Raw genomic sequence first — 21,427 nt, forward strand, 5'->3', positions numbered from 1 at the left:
AAAGAAATGAGGTGGAGTATCGATCAGATCAAAAAGGTTGGGATGCCAGAGGTTGCGGGGGAGGTCCGGGGGAGGCGCAGGGAGATGGTGGCGGTCGAATGCAGGCCCCCGCCCGCTGGCGTCGAAGTCGACGTTGCTCCTCATTTCACCCCTACCTTCTTGTCTGAGCCTTTAGAAATATTGACAGGTCGTTCAAATGGCCAAAGCCTGCGCTTGATGTTGCGAATTCGAAGCTCTGCAAAAGCAAGCAGTACACTTTTACATGATGCATTTAAAACACGTGTTCCAGTTGATATATTTCACAAAGGAAGAGACGATATTTCAATTCCGTTTTAACAACTTGTTTCCAGCAGTATGAATACAGATTTGGTCTAATAAGTTACGTTATGTCTTTATTGAACCCCTTTGTAGGCTTGGGTTGAAAAGCGGACAAAATAGCCGGTTTCGGCTTAGCTTCAGCTCCCCTGTCTTCTGAGGCCGGCGCCGGAATCCCGATGCCTCTCTACTCTACAGCCGCCTTTAGGCTCGGTCATGCGCTGTCGCACTTACAACCGAACAACCGATGAGCCGCAGTTAAACCAGTCGCCAGAGTTAGTTTATCGGCTGTTGCACTTACGCCTCTAGAGATCCCTGTTTGGAAAGGGAGAGAGGAGGCAAGCTCGGCTCATGTTCGCGCGACTTGTCGTTTCTCCGGATCATCTCACATCCAGGTTGACATATGTTCACTCGGTACCCACGTACCTAGGCTTCGTCTTCTACTTATTGTACTTTTGTATCTTTTACCCCTTTTAACTTCTGCCGCTCTTCGACCTGAACACATTCTCTTTCATCTTTTGGCTTTTCTCCCAAAGAGATTTGATTTACGACATGGGCATAGATTCAGAATTGCCGACGGGGGGCGCGGTAGTTTACGATGCGAATGGGACATTGAAAAGAGGCGAGGGAAACACCAAAACCCATAAAAGAGATTCTACCACAGCATCTGAAGTAGCATTTATAACAGGTGGTGGTACGTATCGATTTCAGATGTTATCTCTATCTTGAGCTAATATTTTAATGCCAGGGTCCGGCATTGGGCTCGCAGTTGCATCGTATCTATTATCGCAAGGCTGGTTGGTAGTTATTAGTGACAAAGATGCTGTTGCTGGAGAAAAAGCCGCTGCAGAACTGGGATGCAAGTTCTTCGCTGCAGACATCACCAATTACGACCAGTTGGCACAAACATTCGCCCTCACATGGCAACAGTATCACCGCCTAGACTTTGGTGCATATACCTTTTTATCATTATCGCAGTTATTGTGCTAACTCATTAGTCTTTGCAAATGCCGGTATTATTTAAAAAGAACACTATTATGACGAGGAGCCACTCGTTGTCAGCTCTGATGGTTTTGAGTCGCTACCAATACCTGCATTCTTGATGACTGCAAAAGTAAACTTCATAGGTACACTTCAAACGGCGTACCTGGCTCAACATTACCTGGCCCGAAACGGAGGTGGCTCTCTGATCTTCACTGCATCTTCCGGCTCTCTATATCCATCTGCGGCAGTACCCGTCTATTCCGCATCAAAACATGGGGTCCTTGGCTTCGCTCAAAGCATTGCCAAATACTCTTGGGAGGAAAAGAACATCCGAGTTAATTCTCTCTGCCCCGGAACCATCATCACTGGGCTCACAGATGAGAAAAACTGGGCTCGCTTTCCCAAAGCTCATCTTACACCGATGAAGAAGCTCGTAGATGTAGTGGGTATTTTGCTTGATGACCCCGCCATTCACGGCAAGGCGGTTGAGATTAGTGGACTAAATCACTACTTCCATTCGCCGAGAACACCAGTGGATGAGAGTATGGTTGTGGCCGTGGATGAGGTACAAAGTCGATCATTTTTGTAACTTAGATGTGCGCATACCGATAGAGTATAAATTTCACAGTGATTGTTAGCCAAATTTCGTGTATCATGACCCAGTTGTAAAGAGAATTGTTTCACCGTCGATTATAGCCTCATTAATCAATTTTGTAAAACTGAACGGGGCCTCATCGTAGACTGATTCTATTTGCTAACTCTTTCATTCACAAATGGCACCCCTCCGACAACATTTCAACCTGCAACGAATCGATTCCACCTTTCAGAGTGAAAATCTTGCTTTCCAACCCCTTACTAAGTTCCAATACCACCTCTATCACCCCAGGACTCGAGAAGCTTGGCACCTCAACCTTCAATGTGGTTAAGGTAGTCGTTCCAACAAGCACACGAGTAATATTCTTTACCCAGTCGTAATCTGGTTTGTCGGGCTTCCCAACCAGCAGCACCTTATTTTCGCGCAGCAGCAGCGGAAGGTTGAAGTAGTCATATTTCTCCGTAAACCATGCCGGGCCCGTGTAACCTCGTCCATCGAGAATAGACGCCCATTTCCCAGCCGGCACATAAAATTCCACAATACCGGACTCGCTGAAGACGGGTGCTACAAGAAGGCTGTCGCCAAACATGTACTGCTGATCGAGGTTTTGGCAGACTTTGTCTTGGGGATATTCGATCAGCATTGCACGAAGCAACGGCAGGCCTTGCTGGTGTGCATCTATTGCCTGGCGAAAAACGTAAGGCATAAGAAGATTCTTCAGGCGACAAAATTTGCGTAGCACCTCAGTTGCTTCATGGTCAACATGCCACGGAACGCGGTAGTTTTTGGACCCGTGCAGCCGGCTGTGCGAGGACAGCAGCCCAAACTGTACCCAACGCTTGTACAATGCAGACGCTGGTCCGGTCTGTGCCTGTCCCTCGGACATGAAGCCTGAAATATCGTGAGACCAGTATCCAAAGCCACTGAGGCCCAGAGAGAGACCTCCACGGAGGGACTGCGCCATGCCTTGCCATGTGGATTCGCAATCGCCACCCCAATGTACGGGAAATTGTTGACCACCCGCTGTGGCCGAGCGGGCAAAGAGGAGCGCTTGATCAGGCCCACGTACTTCGGCAATTGCATCGAAGACGGTCTTGTTGTAGAGGTAAGCGTAGTAGTTATGTCCGGCGACGGCATCCATTCCGTTGTGGTAGGTGATATCCTCCCATGGAATGCGTTCTCCGAAATCGGTCTTAAATGAATCCACTCCTTGGTCCAGCAGCCGCTTGAGATGTGCCTTGTACCAAGTAACCGCCGCAGGATTTGTAAAATCGACAACGCCCATGCCCGCCTGCCAGATATCGCTCTGCCAAGTATCGCCGTTCGTTCGTTTGATAAGGTATCCGCCGGAAACGGCATCTTCAAAGGCCTCCGAGTTTTGTGCAATATAGCTATTGATCCATACACAGACTTTGAGACCTCTTTCATGGATTCGGCCAAGGAAAGCTTTTGCGTCAGGAAAGTACTTGGGGTCAAATGTGAAATCAGTCCACTGGTGGGCTTTCATCCAGAAACAGTCGAAATGAAAAACCGACATTGGGATGCCGCGCTCTACCATGCCATCGAGCTGGGAAGTCACCGTTTTCTCATCATACTCAGTGAGAAAAGATGTAGAAAGGTACAACCCAAAGCTCCATGCAGGCGGGATGGGAGGACGACCGGTAAGTTTTGCATAGTTTGCTAAGATCTGAATCTCTCGTCAGCTTTCACATAGAAGTTCAGGCAGATGCTAGTAGACTGCTCACTTGTTTCGGCGTCGGCCCATGAATGATATACCAACGAATCTCTTCTCCTTGTACTGATACCTGCACTTTCGCTTGCTTCTCGTTCTGGACCTCTAGGGAAAGAGCGTCGCTGTGGTCAAAGAATACCCCGTACCCACGGTTTGTCAGGTAAAACGGTATATTTTTGTATGCTACACGGTTTAGCTCATAAGCAGATACTTGAGGCATGGTGACTGACCGTACGGAGAAGCAGTCCCTGCGTCTTCGTTCCACAAGTCAATGTGCTGGCCATTTTTTGTGAAGGGTCCAAACCGCTCTCCCAAACCATAAACCAGTTCTCCGACCTGAAGTCCGAATGAGAGAGCCATGTACGGTCGCTTCGAGGAGGAAAGTGGAGCACGATAATACGGATCTGCAATCGTCGTTGATGCAAGAGGCGGATAAGAGGCTTCGGTGTGTGGAGGAGCAATAATATATTGAACGCATGACATGCCCAAATCAGTCAATTCTACGCCGCTCTCCTCCGATCTGTAAGATATGTTGAAAGATCTTGGGTTCTTATCCAGCACCGCCCGAACACCACCCGACTTCAGAGAAACCGAGTTGGTTTGAGGATCATCTGTGACCCTACCCAGTTCTATTGGCAAGCCCTCTGGAAAGAGTTCAAAGCGCGGTAACTTAGATCCAGCTCCACTAAAGTGGTATGCGGTGCCTGCAATAATTTCTGGTGCTGGAGAAGACAATTTCACAGTGATTGTTGGGTGGTTCAGAGTATCCCCACGATGGCAGACATGACGAGTTGTGCACAGCGCGCGTATTTCATTTCCATTGGAGCGTGTAACATCTCCAACTTCCACTGCATTATATATGGAGGTGTCCTCACGATCGAACCAGATGCCATGGGTAAACTTCATGCTGGGCGAGTGACGGAGACGTCGTCGAGACACACGGAATTGGGTGTGAAGGTTGAGAAGAGAAGAAGCAAAGAGTTGGCGCTCTCTGGCGCAAGGAGAAGGCGGCTTGGACCGTGTTTACGTACAATCTCGTGCTGACATGAAAAGCTAGCTCACCGCGACTCACTTGCTGCGCGCAAAAAGCCTCGGCATAAGCAGAACAGGCCGCTGGCGTGGAGGTCCAAGCCAATGAAGCCATTCCTGGAAGCGACCCCGCGAAAGACTTGGGGAAGCGTGGGGGGGAGGGGAGGGGCGTAGGAGCCGCTGGAGATAGGGAGAAGGTAGAAAGGGTAAAAGGGAAATAGGGAATTCGGGCGCTGGACCGGTCAAGCCACAGCCAGGATGTCGGACAACGAAAGACGCACGTGCCTTGAGGTCTCGTAGCACGTGACACTCGAATGCCCCCAAATACTCCCTCAATCTTTTCTTCTTTCTTGTTTGTTCCTCACTCTCTCTCATCCTCGATAGAGTTTAGTCGCCTTGAGGAATTGCTCCCCTTCTTGTTGTATTTTGCACACCATCCCTCAGTCCTCAGCCAGCTCAAGAAAAGCTGCTAACATGCATCGCCCACGCTTTATCTCTGAGACGGCGTCCGCCTACAGTTATGCCTGCAGTAAGACATATCAACTTGCTTACCCATGTCGCTCGTCTGCTTGTAATTACTGGGAAGACGCTGACCCTACTCGCAGCGCTCATGATGGGCATCGGGTCCCTGCTTTGGGGCTACGATTCCGGCATCTTTGGGACTGCGCAGGCCCAGGTCTATTTCACAGAACAATTTAAGACCAATGCTCAAACGCTAGGGGCTGTGGTTTCTACCTATCCAGCTGGGGGTGCCGTTGGCTGTCTTCTTTCCATGCCCATTGGGAATTACTTTGGCCGTCGTAACACCATTCGTATCGGCGCGGTGGTTTCCATCATCGGGACTACCTTCCAGACCGCTGCCTTCAATGTCCCCCTCCTTATCGTCGGCCGTGTCATTGCTGGCCTCGCGATTGGTATTATCTATTTTGCGATTCCGATGTATATGTCCGAACTGGCCCCGGCGGAGCATCGTGGTTTGTTTGTTGGACTCCATGCACAGTTTATCGGCTTTGGATATGCTCTTTCCAATTGGATTGGGTTTGCTGTATACTACTCATCGGGAGCATTTACTGTCAATATTCCTTCCCTTATATCATGTACCTCTGCTGACTGGCCACAGTTCCGATTTCCTGTCGGTTTGCAAATCGTTCTTGGTGTCATCCTCCTCGCTTGCACCTTCTACATCCCCGAATCTCCTCGCTGGCTCATCGAAGAGGGCAAGATGGAATCTGCTCTCGCGCTAATGAAGAGACTCCGCCGAGAGGGCACTTCCGATGAGCTTGTCCACAAAGAATTCACCCAGATTACTAAGGCCATTAGCGGGCTAGCGGACAAATCCGAGAAGCGAAAAGTGATTTTCTGATTTTCTGATTTTCGGCGCCCACACCCCCCCCCACCACACCTCACCAAAAAAAAAAAGTACAGCATACACGCCTTATTCTCGACTACTCCTAACCCCCCCTTAGCTGCGTGGTCCGTAAGGCAAATCCCATGGATTACGAGGCCACATCTCCATCTCCCTCACTCTCTATATCCTCCGTACTACCTATATTACTCGAATTATCTATATCTCCTTCGTCCCCTTCTCCTCTAGTATCCTTACCCTCCTCTACTATAACCTCCTTCCCCATTACCTTCTGACCTTATATCTGTCTTTATACTCGCTTTCTATATCTTATAGGCAGTCGAGGCTTTAGTATAAAGGATTTTACAGATACGGAGCAAGGCTTTCCAGACTTGATAGAATTAGTATTAAGTTAATAGAAAGTATAGACTTTACTATTATTATTATATCTGTAATTTATATAAGTACTATTAAATTCGCTTTCTATAACTATATAGTATTTGAAAGGGCCCCTTGGTCTCTTTTTATTACTATAAATAATATAAGCTTAAGAGAATTCGGTTTTACAAGTATATACTAAGCTTGCCTCCAGATTTGCCCTTGCCTTTCTCTAATTCCTTTAGCTCCCTATTCTAGTATAGCTTTATCTCTCTAACTTTAGCCTTATTATTAATTCGCTTTACTATTTTAGTAGTATTATTAGATAATATAAGGAGATTAAAGTATTATTATAGAAAAGGAAAAGAAGATTATATATAAGGAGAAGATCGAGAAATAAAGAGATTTATTAGTTAAATATATTAATAGAAGAAAATATTATAAACTAAGTCTAGATTATTAGAGAATATATTATAAATATTATCTTTCTGCTTATTTATAGCTTTATTACCTTTTCTACTATTTTTATCTTTACTAGAGCCGCTATCTAAAGCTATATTTAATATATCTTTAATAAAAGAAAGCTTTAATAATAGTATTATATATCGGAATTAAAGTTATTTTTGAAAAGAGGTTAAGGTTAAGGTTAAGGCTAAGATTAAAGCTAATATAGCTATATCTTTATTATTTATTTTTAGAATATAAAAATATATATTTAATATAATTATTTAAATCCAAATAAATTTATAATAAATAATACCTAAAAATAGAAATATTAGTACTTAATAGCCCTAGATTAAGTATATTTAAATATTAAAAAAATTATAATTTTAGGTATTATAGTTATAAAAATAAAAATATAAATATTCTTTTTTTTATTAATTTATAAAAGCTAAAATATACTAATAATAATTAAACTATATTTAACTTATATAATTAGCTAATTTACTTTACTAATTATAAATAATTCGAAGTAATTTAAATCTCCTTAAATCTCTATATATAGCTTATTATATAAACTTCTATATTTTTATATTTAGTAATATTATAATTATAATTTTTAAATAAGAAGAATTTCCTTATTTTAATATATATAATTATATTTATTTCTTATTTTTTAAATATATAATTATTAAATTAGAGAAGCTTAAGAATTCTAAGTAATACTTTTTTCTAAAAAGTATATATCCTTAATAAATAATAAAAGTAAATATGAAATTATATAATAATATAACTATCCTATACTAGTAACTTTATTTTTTATAAAACTATAATTCTATTTTATCTTTACTTTAAAACTTCTATTTTTCTTCTATATTTTTTGATTTTATTATTAATACTAAAAGCTTCTATCCTTTACTAATACCTTCTCTATTAATATCTTTATTAATACCTTTATTAATATCTCTATTAATACCAAGAGCTAGTATCTAACTATTTTATAACCTTTCTCTTTTTCTCTAAATCCCTTTTTACTTTTTCTCTAAATCCCTTTTCCTTATTTCTTTTCCTTTAATACTTCTTCTATTAATACTAAGAGCTAGTATCTAACTATCTTATAACCTTTCTTTCTTTCTCTAAACTTTTCTAAACCCCTTTTCTAAACCTCTCTTCCGAATCCCTCTTTCTTTAATACTTCTACTAATAATACTAAAAGCTAGTACCTAATTACTATTTTCGGATTACTTTTATTTAGAACTTCTATATTATAAGTCTTTAACCCACTTGCTTTTTAGAAAGCTAAATTTTAGATCTCTTCTTTCTTTTTCTAATATTTTCTTTTTCTCTTTTCTAATACCTTTTATACCTTTGGGCCCTTTAGAAATACCCTCTCTCGAATTTCCAAAAAAGAGGCTAATTCCTATTTAGATCTCTCTAAACTTTAATATCTCCTCCTTTCCTTTAATACTTATAAAAGCCTTTAGGCTATTACTAAATACTTCTATTCTTTATCTTAGAATATATACTAACTTATTCTTATAGGAAATAGCCCTTCTTTCTCTAATCTCGATTTCTTTAATATATATTTCTTGCCTTTAGGCTATTTAGATATCTTCCCGTTTGCTTTTACGAAATATATACTAACTTACTTTTTAGTTTCCCTTACTTTACTTCTTTTTTAATATTATTATATATATACCTAGTTAGTACTAGTTCTTATAACCTATAATTAGGCTTTCTATTTATTAAATACCCGGGTATTTTATTTTACTTTTACTTTATATATTTTGTTTTATATACTTTATTTTCCTTTTATTATAGATTAGAACTTAAATAGTATTTACCTTAAGTATTTATACTCTCAGGTATATAAGACTTCTATAGATCTTTCGGAATTATAAACTAGCCTATTTTAGTTCAGGGAAGCTTTCTTAAGAATATTTCAAGAGTTATAATATTTATTATAACTCTTTCTAAAAATTAATATAGTATAAGTATTTCTGGTCTATTTTCTTTTTATAAAACAAACCGCTATCCTAAGTTTATATAAAAGTTCTAATTATTTCTCGAGTTAAAATATAAGTATTTCTTATTTTTATTAAATTAGATATAAAGAATAGCAGGCGCCTTTGGGCTAGATTATAGTACTAGTTAAATACTAAAACTCCCTATATTTATCTTATAAACTTATAGTTTAAGATATATTATATTTAATAGGGCTTTTATATCTAATTACTTTATATTATAGTAAAATGTCTTAGTATTATAGTTAGGGGAATTCTGCTTTATAATCTTATCTATTACTTATAGATTTTCTAGCTAATAAGTTTTGGCTAATAGCTAAGAAACTTATTAGTTACTTTATCTAAAGTCTCTAGAAACGGGAAGTTGCCTTAATAAAGACTTAGTATTAAAAATAGATTTAATTAATTAATTCAAACAAGGAGTTTATAGTAAGAGTCTCTATATATAGGTAATTTTATATAATAAATTCAAGTTCCTATCCCTGGTTATATAAATAAGCCATATAAGAAACTCTTTCTAGCCTATTAAAATAGTTCCTGTCCCTGGTTATATGAGTTATAATATATAATAAATTTAAACTTTTCTTGGATTATCTTTAAAAGAATTAGTAAGCTTTTCTAGATAGACTTATTAAGGCCTTGGTTTTCAAAGATATTAGTCTAGCCTTTTTACTTCCTTTTTAGGTAATAGTTCGGCTCTTAGAAATCATATATAAATATTAGAATAAATAAGGAAATATATTATATATACTTTCTAGATAGATTAGAATAGAACCTATAGAATTCCTGTAATATTTTTATTAAATCTATAATACTAGCTAGTAAAGACTTTAATAACCTTAATAAAACTTAAATTACAAGCCCGGCCCTTAGATTTCCCGCTTAACTTAAAGATTAAGTAGTCTATAACAGGTTGCCTATTATAGAATATATTATACTTTTTTCCCAAAAAGTACCGGATACTAGTAATAGTCCGGAAGCCCTAAAGCCCTTAAGACTCTTCGTGAGTTTCGGGCTTTAGGGCTTTTCTATAGCTAGCTAATTATATAAAGTCATATAATTATACGAGTCCGGTATTAATATAAAGTAATTAGTAACTTTATATATAGATATAGTATAGTTTTTAGTATAGCTAATCTAATATATTATATATTTATATATAAATACTTATAATTTTATTATTATAATATAATATATCCTTAATATAAAAATTCCTTTATAACCCTAGACTTTTAGAAGCCTTCTCTATACTAAAGGCAAAATATATAATACTATTTGGGTATTAAACTTAAAAGGCAAAGAATTATAAAGGCCCTAATAATTATAAGACTTTATAAACTTAGGTAAATTTGAGTATTATAAAAGTATTAAATTTAGTAGCCTGACTTTTAAATTATATAAGAACTAATTAAAAAGTATTACTTTAAAGCATTAATTATAAATTCTAAATATATATATATTTATAAGGAAATAAGACCTAAAATAGTACTAAGCTAATTATAAGATATAGGAAAAAGTATATTAGATATTAGGCCTATTTTTTCTTAATTACCTTAACCTCGGCAGATATTTATATATAATTTATTAGACCTTATATAATAGGTTTACTTAGGAGAAGTAAGATTAATTAGCCTAGGAAGTTTAATAATAATAGTTAGACTTCCGTCCGGGATAATAAGTAAAATACTAGTAATAGCCCGGATATCTTGGGTTTTACTTATAAAGCTAAAGATATTATATCTATTAATTCTTTATATTTAATAAAAAAGAGAAATAGTATATTTATATCTCTAATATACCCGTTACTATAAAGTAATACTTATATAGTCTATAAAATTAACTATAGTTTCCTTTATTAGAAAAGAGAATAGTAAAATTAAAGGAAGATCTAATAGCCTATTACTATTATTATTATTATTATTATTAGGATTAGCTTTAGTAATACTTTTAATAGTACTTTCTGTATTATCTTATAGCTTCTAGAAGTCGGTAAATAGAAAAGAATCCTAATATATATAAGTTAATTAAACTTAATAACAAAAAAGAGTTTATAGAAGAAATAAAAAATAGAAGCCAGAATTAAAAGAAAGAATTATATATATATCTTTATTTACCTACCGGTTTATTAGATCCCTTCTTACTCTTAAAGTCTTATACCTATACTAGCAAATAATACTTTTCTGGGCTCTCTAGGCCTTCTTAGTCTATTATTTAATTTTCTCAAGTTACTATATTTTCTAAGTATTTTCTAGCTCTTTATAAATAACTTTAAAACGGAGATCTTTATATAAAGTCTTCTTCTAAGTATTTTCTAGCTTTTTATAAGTAATTTCAAGACAAATATCTTTATATAAAGTCTTATCCTAGTATAAAATAAGAAAAATTATCTAGATATTCTTAGAGCCCAGATATATATTATAGTAGGAAAGATTAAAGATAGTTTAGATAGAACCTAGTAAGACTATAAGTTCCTAGACTCTTTTACTATTAGGACTAATATAGAATACTAGTTTATTTATATTATTAATAAATTAATAATAGCGGATAGGTTCGCTAATATAAAGAAAGAAATAAGGGAGTAACTACTAAGAAACTATATTAGAAAAAAATGAAAAAAACTCGATTATTTATTTTAAATTAAAAGCTATTTATTAAAAAATATCTATTAGAATTTATATAAAGAATCTAGTAAAAGAAATAGGAGAAAACTTACTATTAACTTCTTTAGAAAGTTAGATAATTCTTTGCTTAGCTCTCTAATTCTTTATATTATTAAATATTTACTTATAGAGAACTAGCTATAAAACTATAATCTGTAATTCTATAAGACTAGATCCGGCCATATTTTAATTCATGAAACCTTAAAAGGCTTTAGGTAGCCTATTACCGGTATAAAAAGCTATGGCCTGGGTAGTAGCCTGAGTAACTCTTATATTTATAGTCTATTAAGCTTATATAATAATATAAGTACTACTAGAAGAGTAGTTAGGTTAAGTAATATAGCTTATAATAAAAGGAAATACAGAAGGAAGTAGTTATAGGGCCATTAGAGTAAGAGGAGCCTAAAGTAAAACAGAACTAGTATCTAGTGGCTATATAATAATAGTAACTAGAGGAATAAATATAATAGATATTCCTAAAAGAAAAGATATAGGATAAGAATACTAAAAAAAGCTAGGGATCTGAAATATTTCAGGTATAAAAAAGGAAATAGATATAGACGGAATTTCAGAGCTATAAGGTTTAAGTCTACTAGTATTATTACTCTAGGCAAGTAAAGCAGCGGCCTTTATATTATATTTATTATTAGTAGATTAATAGAACTCGTAATATTAGATATTACTATACTAGTATTTAGCTATAGGATATATAGTATTAGGGCAGGTTTTAAGAAATAGTAGTACTATTTTAAAAAATAAGAATTTGAGAATATAGAATATTTATATAGTAAATAAACTTAATAATTCTATTAGTACTATTCTCAAAAATAAAAAAGAGATTTCGAAAATAATATATTTAATAATAAATAATACTTATCTTAATATATCTAATTACTCTATAACCGGCTTATTTAATTACCTTATATTATTAGGAGTATTACTAATAAAGGGCTATTCCTAGATAAAGTCCTGGATTATTAGAAACTATATAGGTATTTTTCCGGCTTATATATTATTTATATACTTTATATTTATTAGAATAACTTACTTAAGGATCCTATTTCATATAATAGTAATATTATATTTACTAGTCGGCTTCTTAAACTCTCCTAATATTAGCAGCTGCCCTAAGGCTATATATACCTAGACTATATATTAGAGCTAGTAATAAGCTTAAATATATAATTAGTTACTATTTCTATTAGTATCTCTTATATAAATATTAGCTATATTTATATTATAAGATATAAGCTTCTAATAGTATTACTCTAGTATTTCTCTTGGCAGAAACTTATTAATATTTATATTAGTATATAAGTAAACTATTTATATAGAGCTATATAAGGTTATATTACTTATCCTAAACTAAATAATTATTAAGGATTATATTATAAAGCTTTATATCTATAGGGTAATTCTAGTACTATATTTCGCCTGGGGGCCTTATATATAGTCTAAATGGCTTGCCGGCTACTATATTAGGCCTAGATCTGTTTTTTCTAATCCTATAAATATTCTATAAGTCTATAAACCTATATATCTCGTTTTGGATCTATTATATATAAAATACTAGTAAAGTAATCCGGTCCTATAAGTATTAGTAATTATAACCCCTAATATGGGCCAGTTCCTAAAAATAATTCTATATATACTAATCGGAATTAGTTATATAATCCGGTACTATAATATTAGACCTAATAGCCTTAATAAAAAGTAATATAATTATTAGTACCTAATACTTCCTCCCAATAATAGAAAGAATAAGGGGCAAATATAGGGAAACAGAATTACTTATATACTACTAGTATAGCTAGCTTTTCTAAAGCTCTTACTACCAGAATTTAACCTACTAATTCTCGGTACTTTTCCCAGAAATAAAATAGTTCTTTATATATATAACTAATAAATCGGCTATCTATAAGAATATAAAGTATACTTTAGTAATAAGAAAGAGTTTAGAGCCTCAATTAGCCCTAAAGAAATAAGGGCAATAGCCTATTTAAATATAAATCTAAAGATACTATTATATAACTAAATAGGTAATTTAATTAAAGATTCCAATATATATCTAGATAATATTATATAAATAAATATTAATATAAATATATATCTTAATTCTAAATAATAATAGCTTATTATATTTATTAATTAACTAAATCCAGTCTAGTCCAGATATAATATATTCTCTCTTTTTAGACTATATCTATTATATTTGTAATATAATTACCTCGGGATCCAGGAGTTATAATATTATATATAAGCTCTCCCTATAAATAATAAAATACATTAGTAAATAAGGCCCTAACCTTCCAAGCTAGGGCAAAATAGTAAAATATAGAAAGACTAATTAGATTACTAGTAAACTTTATTAATAGAAATATATATATAAATACTATTATCTATAATTTATAACCCGCCTATTATTTAGCTTATTCTATAGTATTATAAATAGTTACTTGTCTACTACTTGCCTGTCTATTATAGTTATATAATAAATAAGACCAAGCTTCTTATATATACGGATAACTCTAGTAATTAAAGCTATATAACCATAATTCTTAAAATCTTCAAGTATTTCCTTATCTATATCTCCCAGATAATATAGGATTATAATCTATATATAAAGGAAAGGCATATCTACTATTTAAGTATATATTTGAATATTTCATTCTTATAGTTATTATTAGACTATATACGGATCGACTAAGATTCTATATAAATCTTTTAATCTATTTATAATTTCTTCTTAATTAATATTTATATAAGCCTATTTAGTAATAGCTTTATAATATATTAATAGATTTATTAAAAGTTATAGTATTATTTTAATAGGAATTAAGTTTAGGGTATACTTTACTATTATAACGTACTTTTTAGTAATATAAGTACTAAAAAACTCGAATAATATTACTCTTATATGATTTTATTAATTAATTACCAAAAAAAAGTAATTAGCCGGCTTCTTAGTTATTTTAATAATTTAATTTTCTTATTTCTAATCTCGGAAACATTAAGGAAGTCATTAGACCCTATTAATAGTATTATCCTAGAAGGGCTTATAGCCTGTAGTTACCTGACTATAATAATTTGTAATAAATACTCAATTTTATATTATACTACCCGGCCTAATTTTGGCACGATTTCATATAGTAGTATGGGCTCTCACTTCGTTAATTAGACAAGTAAGCAGCCTTACTATTATTGCGTTATCTAAGCCGAAAGTCACGTGTGGGTGCTATACCCCTAATTAGGAATTCTGCCTTGGGGAGGAGGGGGGGGGTGGTGCGGGGCGCCAGTGCGAAAATCAGAAAATCAGAAAATCACTTTTCGCTTCTCGGATTTGTCCGCTAGCTAGCTGTGGGCCTCAGTACAGATGCGTGACCAGATTACATGGGAGAAGGAAAACGAACTCAGTTCCCTCATGGGCATCCTTCGCAAGCCTTCCTACCGCAAGCGACTCCTCCTAGGCTGCTTCAGTCACATTGGTCAGCAGATCTCTGGTATTTCAGCCATCAACTATTACCAGACGAAAATGTATCGTAGTCTTGGTATCAAAGGTGTTACTGTTCTTGCCCTCGCTGGCGTCTGGGGTATTACTGGACCCTTGGCCAACATCTTTTGCCTGATGTTCATCATCGACAGGTTCAACCGTCGTGTCGTTCTAATGACAGGATCCCTTGCCATGGCTGCCGATATTGCTATCGTTATGGCGTTAGTTGCGGTATATGGCGGTGGGCCCGACGTCGCCGCCAACGGGATTGGCATCTTCTTCCTGATTTCCTTTGGCATCATCTTCTCACTTTCTTGGAACTCCGGAACTCCGCTCTATTGCACCGAGATCTTCCCCACGCAAATCCGTGCCACCGGTGGTGCCATAGCCACCTTCTGCAGCTTCGTCATCCAGGTTGTGCTTGCCCAGGCATCGCCCTCTGCTCTCCAGAACATCGGCTGGCGCTACTACTTTGTCTTCATCGTATGCAACTTGGTTACTGCGGCGATTGTATACTTCTTCCTGCCGGAAACCAGGGGAATGACTCTGGAGGAGATCAGCGAGGTGTTTGGCGATGTCTTTGTCGCCGTTCACATGAATGAGCCACTCAAGATCGAGCTCACAGAGAATGTGACGGTCGCTGAGCATACAGAGGATATTACCCCGAAGGTATAAGTATGGCAATAATCGCTGCATGCAGTGCAGCCATGGAACTGAAGAGGTAGTCGTACAGAAAGGGCTGAGGGTGCGGTTTTCAGTGGTGGACAATATAATAATTTCGGTGAAAATGAGATAGCATTATAATAACAAATTTGAATAACGTCATCTATTGAATCTCAATGTTATGCAAAAATATCTATCCTCTGAAAGATTGAGTGCTGAGAGTTTCTCTCGGATACTTCGTGGTGACACTTGGAGCTTACTTTATCCCTTCGTCTGGCGAGACATAGTCCACGCTAGCAAGGGGGCCTGGCTCAGACTGGAAAGTCGTAGCTTTGGTTAGTCATTCATTGCCTTTTCGCCCTGTGCCAGGCCCCCTTGCTAGCGTGGACTATGTCTCGCCAGACGAAGGGATAGCCACACTACTGGTAAGACCCACTTCACCAGATTAACATTAGGCGAAGTACTCCCTTTTGCCTGTTCTACACGCACGGTCTCAGAAGATATACAACCTTTGGAACATCCCCCTCCCCCTTTCATAAGCTTAAGCAAAATTTGTACACGAACAGTAAACAAGTATACCTTGAGGGCGATAATAAAACGTTGATTATAGGTATTAATTATTAATTTGCCCACTAAAACACCTCGCCCCTTTTGAGTTTCTCATCAAACTCCAAGTCCCATGCCATTCCCAGCCCAACGATACAATGCCAAAACCTCTCGCTGGCGCTTCATTTCGTCCTCGGATAACTTACTATTGCGGCCCTTTGCCATCGCAATTGTGGAACGCATGAGCTTTCGGTACTTCCCCTGCAGAATATTCAATTAGCCTCAGGTAAACAGAGTCAGAGGCCGACAGCTGAGATAATAACATCAGGAAAGTACTAACCTGGTAGTCCGTATGGAGAGTGACAACGCAGATCTCATGGGCCCGAACAAAGCTCTCACACGCTTTCAACACCTCTGGACTAGTGGTCCTTTGACACCTTGCAGCAACAACGAAAGGTATGAAACTACCTTGTAAGAGGTAAATTCCCAACAGATAAGGATTGAAACTGAAATCCAAGTCAAACTCGAGAATGTTGTCCAGGGCATTAGCAGCGGCAATGACATGGTTTAAAGTTTGGAAGAACGACGGCTGAGATATCCACGAGCTGTCCTCGTCCTCGAAGAGAGAAATGAGATCCCATCTTCCGTGGAGAAGAATGTACATCACGTGCACAAAGAAGTTGCCGTAGGCGGCGACGGTATGTTTTTGGAGGTCGAAGTCGGACTCATGCTGTGCATGGTGTTCCTCTAGTCGCTCGGGAATGTTTGAAGAGAATCTGACGTCCGAACTTCCCTCAGATATCTCATTTTCGCCGTAAGTACCGGAGTGCTTGTTGGTGAGCTCGTTCAAACTATGCCGGTACGTTTCCAATTGCTGGCTCACTTCCTGAATGAAGCGACTTTGAATATCATCTCCTCGGTATATCTTTCCCAGATGAGGGTGCCCTCTAGCATGTTGAAAGTCGATTATCTGGCCCAAGATCGACATTAACGGAATAAAGAATGCAAAAGTTCCTTGAGTAAGTTCCTGTACGCTGAAGACTTTGTGCGCGCCTTGAGAGTTGCTCCATTGCTGCAATCCAGTAAGCGCTCTCTCATTCTCGGAGTAGACTTCTGGTGTCTGCCAGCGAACATCTAGGTCTGGAAAGAGCATCCCCTCGCAATCCACTTCACGGATGACAAGAGGACTGTTGAAAGAGAGTGCGAGATGACGATCCAGAATATATAAAGTCCACCATACTCTCCGCCTTTCTTCTCGTTCTTCGGCAGTATGGAAAGTTTGGGAATTACCCAACGTTAGATGCCAAGGCGCTGATGGAAAGACCACTTCATTAGTCATATTTCGTAGTAATGGACCTGGAGCAGCGAATACAAATGGAGAGTCATCGCTGTACCATGTTGTATCACCCCCTTTGTTAGAAAATCCGCTCCACTGATCGTTCTGCGTAGGAATGTCCTTGAATTGGACCGAGGACGTTGATGCTTCGTGATTGAGCCTCAGTTCTTTGGCGAGTTGCAGAGCTGAATGCCACCATCGAAAACTGGCTGATTTGTACCTGCCTGCTGAAACCACAGTAGCAAGATGCACAAATGTAATAACATCGTCAAAGGATCCTGTAGCGTTTGAGGCTCCACCGTCAGCATGCCAACGGAGATAGCTGTGCTCCGTTAATGGCAGCCCATTGCGAGCCTCCCCAGCATTTTGTACCTGGACAGCAGGTTGTAGAAATGTCAAAGTAAGCTCCAGAAGCGTCTGACAAACTCTTGACCGTGTTGTAGGCGACAATGAAGAAAATGGTTCCTCCGTCGTTTCTGCAGTCACCCAAAGCATGCTTGAGAGTAGAGCAGGGCTACACTTCCGAGGTGTGTCGGATCGCAAAAATGAATGGCGTCGTAGCATATGTCCGAGCAAAAAAGGCGAAGATGGAACATAACCTCCAGGGATAGTTGAAAAGTAGCCTTCGAGAAGATTGCATGCTAATGGGACTGTGAGCGGGTGCGTCATATAAGGCACTAATGGTAGTAGAACAGGATATTTCAGCTCTGGCTGAGCTCCCATAGAGCATTGCGTCTGCAACCTAGGATTCGGTCCCTGGAGGTTCGGATCCAATGCATCGTCACTTATTGGAGAATACAATCCGGGTAAACCGCTAATACCTAGCTCCATTGTTGCTGGCAGCGCCTCACTCTGAATTGTGATGCTGCTTTGGATGTCATTTGAACTAGGAGCAAGACCTGGAGGTCTATTATCCAGACTATTGTGTGCGTTGTGCCCTTGCAGTGCAAAACCTTGCGACAGATCCACGGTATTTGAAGGCATATTTCCCATCGATTCTATAAAAGAATCGAGCCGATCTCGCTCATCTTGGTAATACTCAAAATTCGAAGAATTCTGCAGATGCTGAGGCGGGACCATACTGGGGTCATCAGAAATGGAAGAGCCATCATCATCTGCACGGTCACCACGAGGGCCTGGATTCGGTGAAAGCTCTTGAAAGTGGGCTGATGAAGCAGCCTCATCCATGATCGCAACGGTGGCGGGACGTTTATGCTGCCGGGTTATGGTGATAGCTGCGGATTTCATTGAAACTCTCGCTCTCTTTTTCCGAGGACGCATATAAGCGCAGTCCATTTCGAAATCTGTTGGTAGCAAAATACACTTAGCATGTGTTACAGAGGGGATCTCGTCTAGATAATTCGGCAGATTGCAGAGCAAAAGAACATGCCGAAGGGGGAGGCTAACCAATACATCTGGCACATGGCTGTTGTCCATCGCATTTCATCCTGGAAGCATTACACTGGTCGCACGCTCGACTGATTCTCTTTGTGCGCATTCGATGTACACCCCTCTTTGCAGGCTTGGGGTCCTGGCGCACATCGAGGTCTCTGTCGCCGGGTAGTGTTGCAGGCCAAGCGGTGCCACAGATGTCCTGATATTCTTCTGGTAATGAGGAATGTGCCGACCCATCTTCACCTGAATCTTGATGACGGTCTCGGACTTCGATCTGCGTCATAAAATCCCTCCGGTTCATCTGGTCCACCTCGGTGTTCTGTGGCTCCCAGCCAGTAGCAGTAGCAGTGTTGACAGCCCAAATTTGGCTGACAGCAGCGCCCGCGGTATCTGCAACATCTGCAACGTAGGTGAATCCACGCGAGCCCATTTGTGCGGACATGTGAGGGCCTTGGTCGAGGATGCCGGGACGACTGGTGCGACTTACGGTAGAGGTATCGGACCATTAATATCGAGAAAACCCAGTACCATAGATAGGAACGGCAGGGTACGGCAGTCTCCGGTGGGATACAACTAGGCAAGTCAAACGTGGAGGGAGATGAAGCAACGTTTAATCGAGTTGGGCGGCGAAGCTGTGAAGTGCAGGGAGCAAAAACGCCGGTACCCCGTACCCCGCATCTCCCATGATGGGGCGGGTGGAGAAGGTATGTCAGATTGACTGATACCAGAGCAGGGTATATCAGATTTTCCGCCCACGGGGCCTCTGCTGGCACTGTAAGGAATTGAGGAAGCCCCTCCCCTGTACCTCGTGCAGGGCGGTAAAAACAGTCATTCGTGCGCTTTGACTGTGGCGCAAGCAAAACAGAGAGTTCATCTTTCGTATCCGGATCTTTTCCTTCAGAGTTGAGAAAGGAGACTGCTCAAGCTGAGTAAGTTCCCTTGGCCCCGCCTTGGCCTCTGCCTGAAATTTCATTCCCAGTTTACCATTCATACTCTCGCCCCTGTAATAACTTCTAGTTCCGGCTAGATTGACGTTCGCATGTTTCACCTGTCGCTAACGGCTGAAGGAGGGAAGATACCGAGGCCTCCAATGCCTGTACTGCCAAACCTCGATTTTTCATGGCATTTGCACATTGCACATTGCGCATTCGCATGTTGCACTTGAATTTTGAGATTTTTAAATAAAGTAATTATTCAAATTCCTATTAATTCATTTAATTCTTTATTAAATTCTCTATTAATTAATAAAGGCTATTTTAAAAAATTCTTATATAAGTAATTAAATTTAATATTTTCTTAAATAAAGGCAAAGAAAAGTCGAGGGTGTACGAGCCAGAGTGCACGAGCCTTCGGGGTGCACGAGCCTTTGCGGCCGCTTCGCTTAAATTTTACTAGGGTCTCCCCAGAAATCTTTCTCTTCTATACTAAGCTTATTAAAGCTCTTATTATACTTATTGTTGCATAGAAACTGCAGGCTAGTCACGTGAGCCACGCACATGTAACTATGCACACTGTATTTAGCTCTGGCCATTAGTGCCATACCTCTCTTCCTTCCAGAATCTGAATATATTATAATATAACCGCATTTTAATATAATACTTATAATTATATAAATTATAATTAATATATATATAAGAATTTAAATGGCTTTAAAAAGTTAAGAATTATAAAAGTTAGACTTAAAGATCCTGAGAACTTAGGAAATAGCCTCAAATTTCTAAGCGAGAAAATAGTATTTGTTATGTTGTTATGATATACGGTACTGTAATGGGGATATAAAACACGGAGTAATATATAGAGTGTAGAATGGGCTTCCACAGCGTGGGATTACAGCGTACGAGTGAGGCGTGAAATTAGAGAGTGAAGGTTGGTTGATTTCTAAACTAAGAAGGAAAGAGGGGTAATATATAAGCGGGTTGCGGACTGCGGACGTCCGGAGGTCACATGACCGCGCCACGTGACCAATAGGGGTAAAATCCCCACCACAGTACTAGTAGGGGTTAGACTAGAACTAGCGAGGCATCTGGCATCTGTAGTCACCTGATGGTTACACGTGACCCCGAGCTTAAGCTAGCACGTGGGCCCGTGCGTAGCTCGCGATTATTTAGATCCGAGGCTCCTTCGAGATCCTCTTCTCTCTTTAGCTTTGAATCGTCGAAATAGAGACAGTCTAACCACGCCTTCCAGGCCCCAGATCTTGTACTCGTGACAGTATTAAAGGAAGAACTTCAAAATTTGATAAATAAAAAAAATCTGATTAAAAGAATTCTAATTAATCTAAATTAAAAAGAATAATTAGAAAAGTATATAAGCTATTTACAAGCTTATAAATATCTTATACTATAAGTAATTTATTATATAAGAAGTAATAAATACTAGATAAAGAATTATAATATTTAATTATATAAGAAAATACTTCTACTAGAATTAAAAATTATAGTAAATAAGAATAATAAAAAAGTCAGAATTTATATAATTAATAATTCTAATAGCT

The 21,427-nt window shown here is 38.1% G+C and overlaps 4 protein-coding genes across 4 annotated transcripts; 2 read left to right on the forward strand and 2 right to left on the reverse strand.

Annotated features, from left to right (window-relative positions):
- Positions 1 to 1,056: 1,056 nt before the first annotated feature.
- K444DRAFT_538431 (NAD(P)-binding protein) lies at positions 1,057 to 1,888 on the forward strand (the record flags this gene model as incomplete). The annotated part of the gene is made up of 2 exons (XM_024875538.1): positions 1,057 to 1,264; positions 1,344 to 1,888. 2 exons carry the CDS (start codon positions 1,057 to 1,059, stop codon positions 1,886 to 1,888), a joined length of 753 nt encoding a protein of 250 aa, XP_024731755.1.
- A 92-nt stretch (positions 1,889 to 1,980) lies between these two features.
- Positions 1,981 to 4,592, reverse strand: K444DRAFT_596613 (glycoside hydrolase family 31 protein). Its single transcript, XM_024878442.1, has 3 exons — positions 3,857 to 4,592; positions 3,640 to 3,809; positions 1,981 to 3,581 (listed from the first exon to the last, which is right to left on the reverse strand). Exons 1-3 carry the CDS (start codon positions 4,530 to 4,532, stop codon positions 2,067 to 2,069), a joined length of 2,361 nt encoding a protein of 786 aa, XP_024731756.1. The 5' UTR covers positions 4,533 to 4,592; the 3' UTR covers positions 1,981 to 2,066.
- A 537-nt stretch (positions 4,593 to 5,129) lies between these two features.
- Positions 5,130 to 15,668, forward strand: K444DRAFT_596616 (general substrate transporter; the record flags this gene model as incomplete). The annotated part of the gene is made up of 4 exons (XM_024878443.1): positions 5,130 to 5,184; positions 5,261 to 5,727; positions 5,776 to 5,937; positions 14,859 to 15,668. The coding sequence occupies 4 exons, from the start codon at positions 5,130 to 5,132 to the stop codon at positions 15,666 to 15,668; spliced, it is 1,494 nt and encodes a 497-aa protein (XP_024731757.1).
- A 572-nt stretch (positions 15,669 to 16,240) lies between these two features.
- On the reverse strand, positions 16,241 to 19,652 carry K444DRAFT_596619 (uncharacterized protein). Its single transcript, XM_024878444.1, has 3 exons — positions 18,946 to 19,652; positions 16,543 to 18,842; positions 16,241 to 16,463 (listed from the first exon to the last, which is right to left on the reverse strand). The coding sequence occupies exons 1-3, from the start codon at positions 19,373 to 19,375 to the stop codon at positions 16,320 to 16,322; spliced, it is 2,874 nt and encodes a 957-aa protein (XP_024731758.1). The 5' UTR covers positions 19,376 to 19,652; the 3' UTR covers positions 16,241 to 16,319.
- Between the last annotated feature and the right edge of the window lie 1,775 nt (positions 19,653 to 21,427).

This window comes from Hyaloscypha bicolor, assembly GCF_002865645.1.
Source record: "Hyaloscypha bicolor E unplaced genomic scaffold K444scaffold_126, whole genome shotgun sequence".
Classification (NCBI taxonomy): Eukaryota; Fungi; Ascomycota; class Leotiomycetes; order Helotiales; family Hyaloscyphaceae; genus Hyaloscypha; species Hyaloscypha bicolor.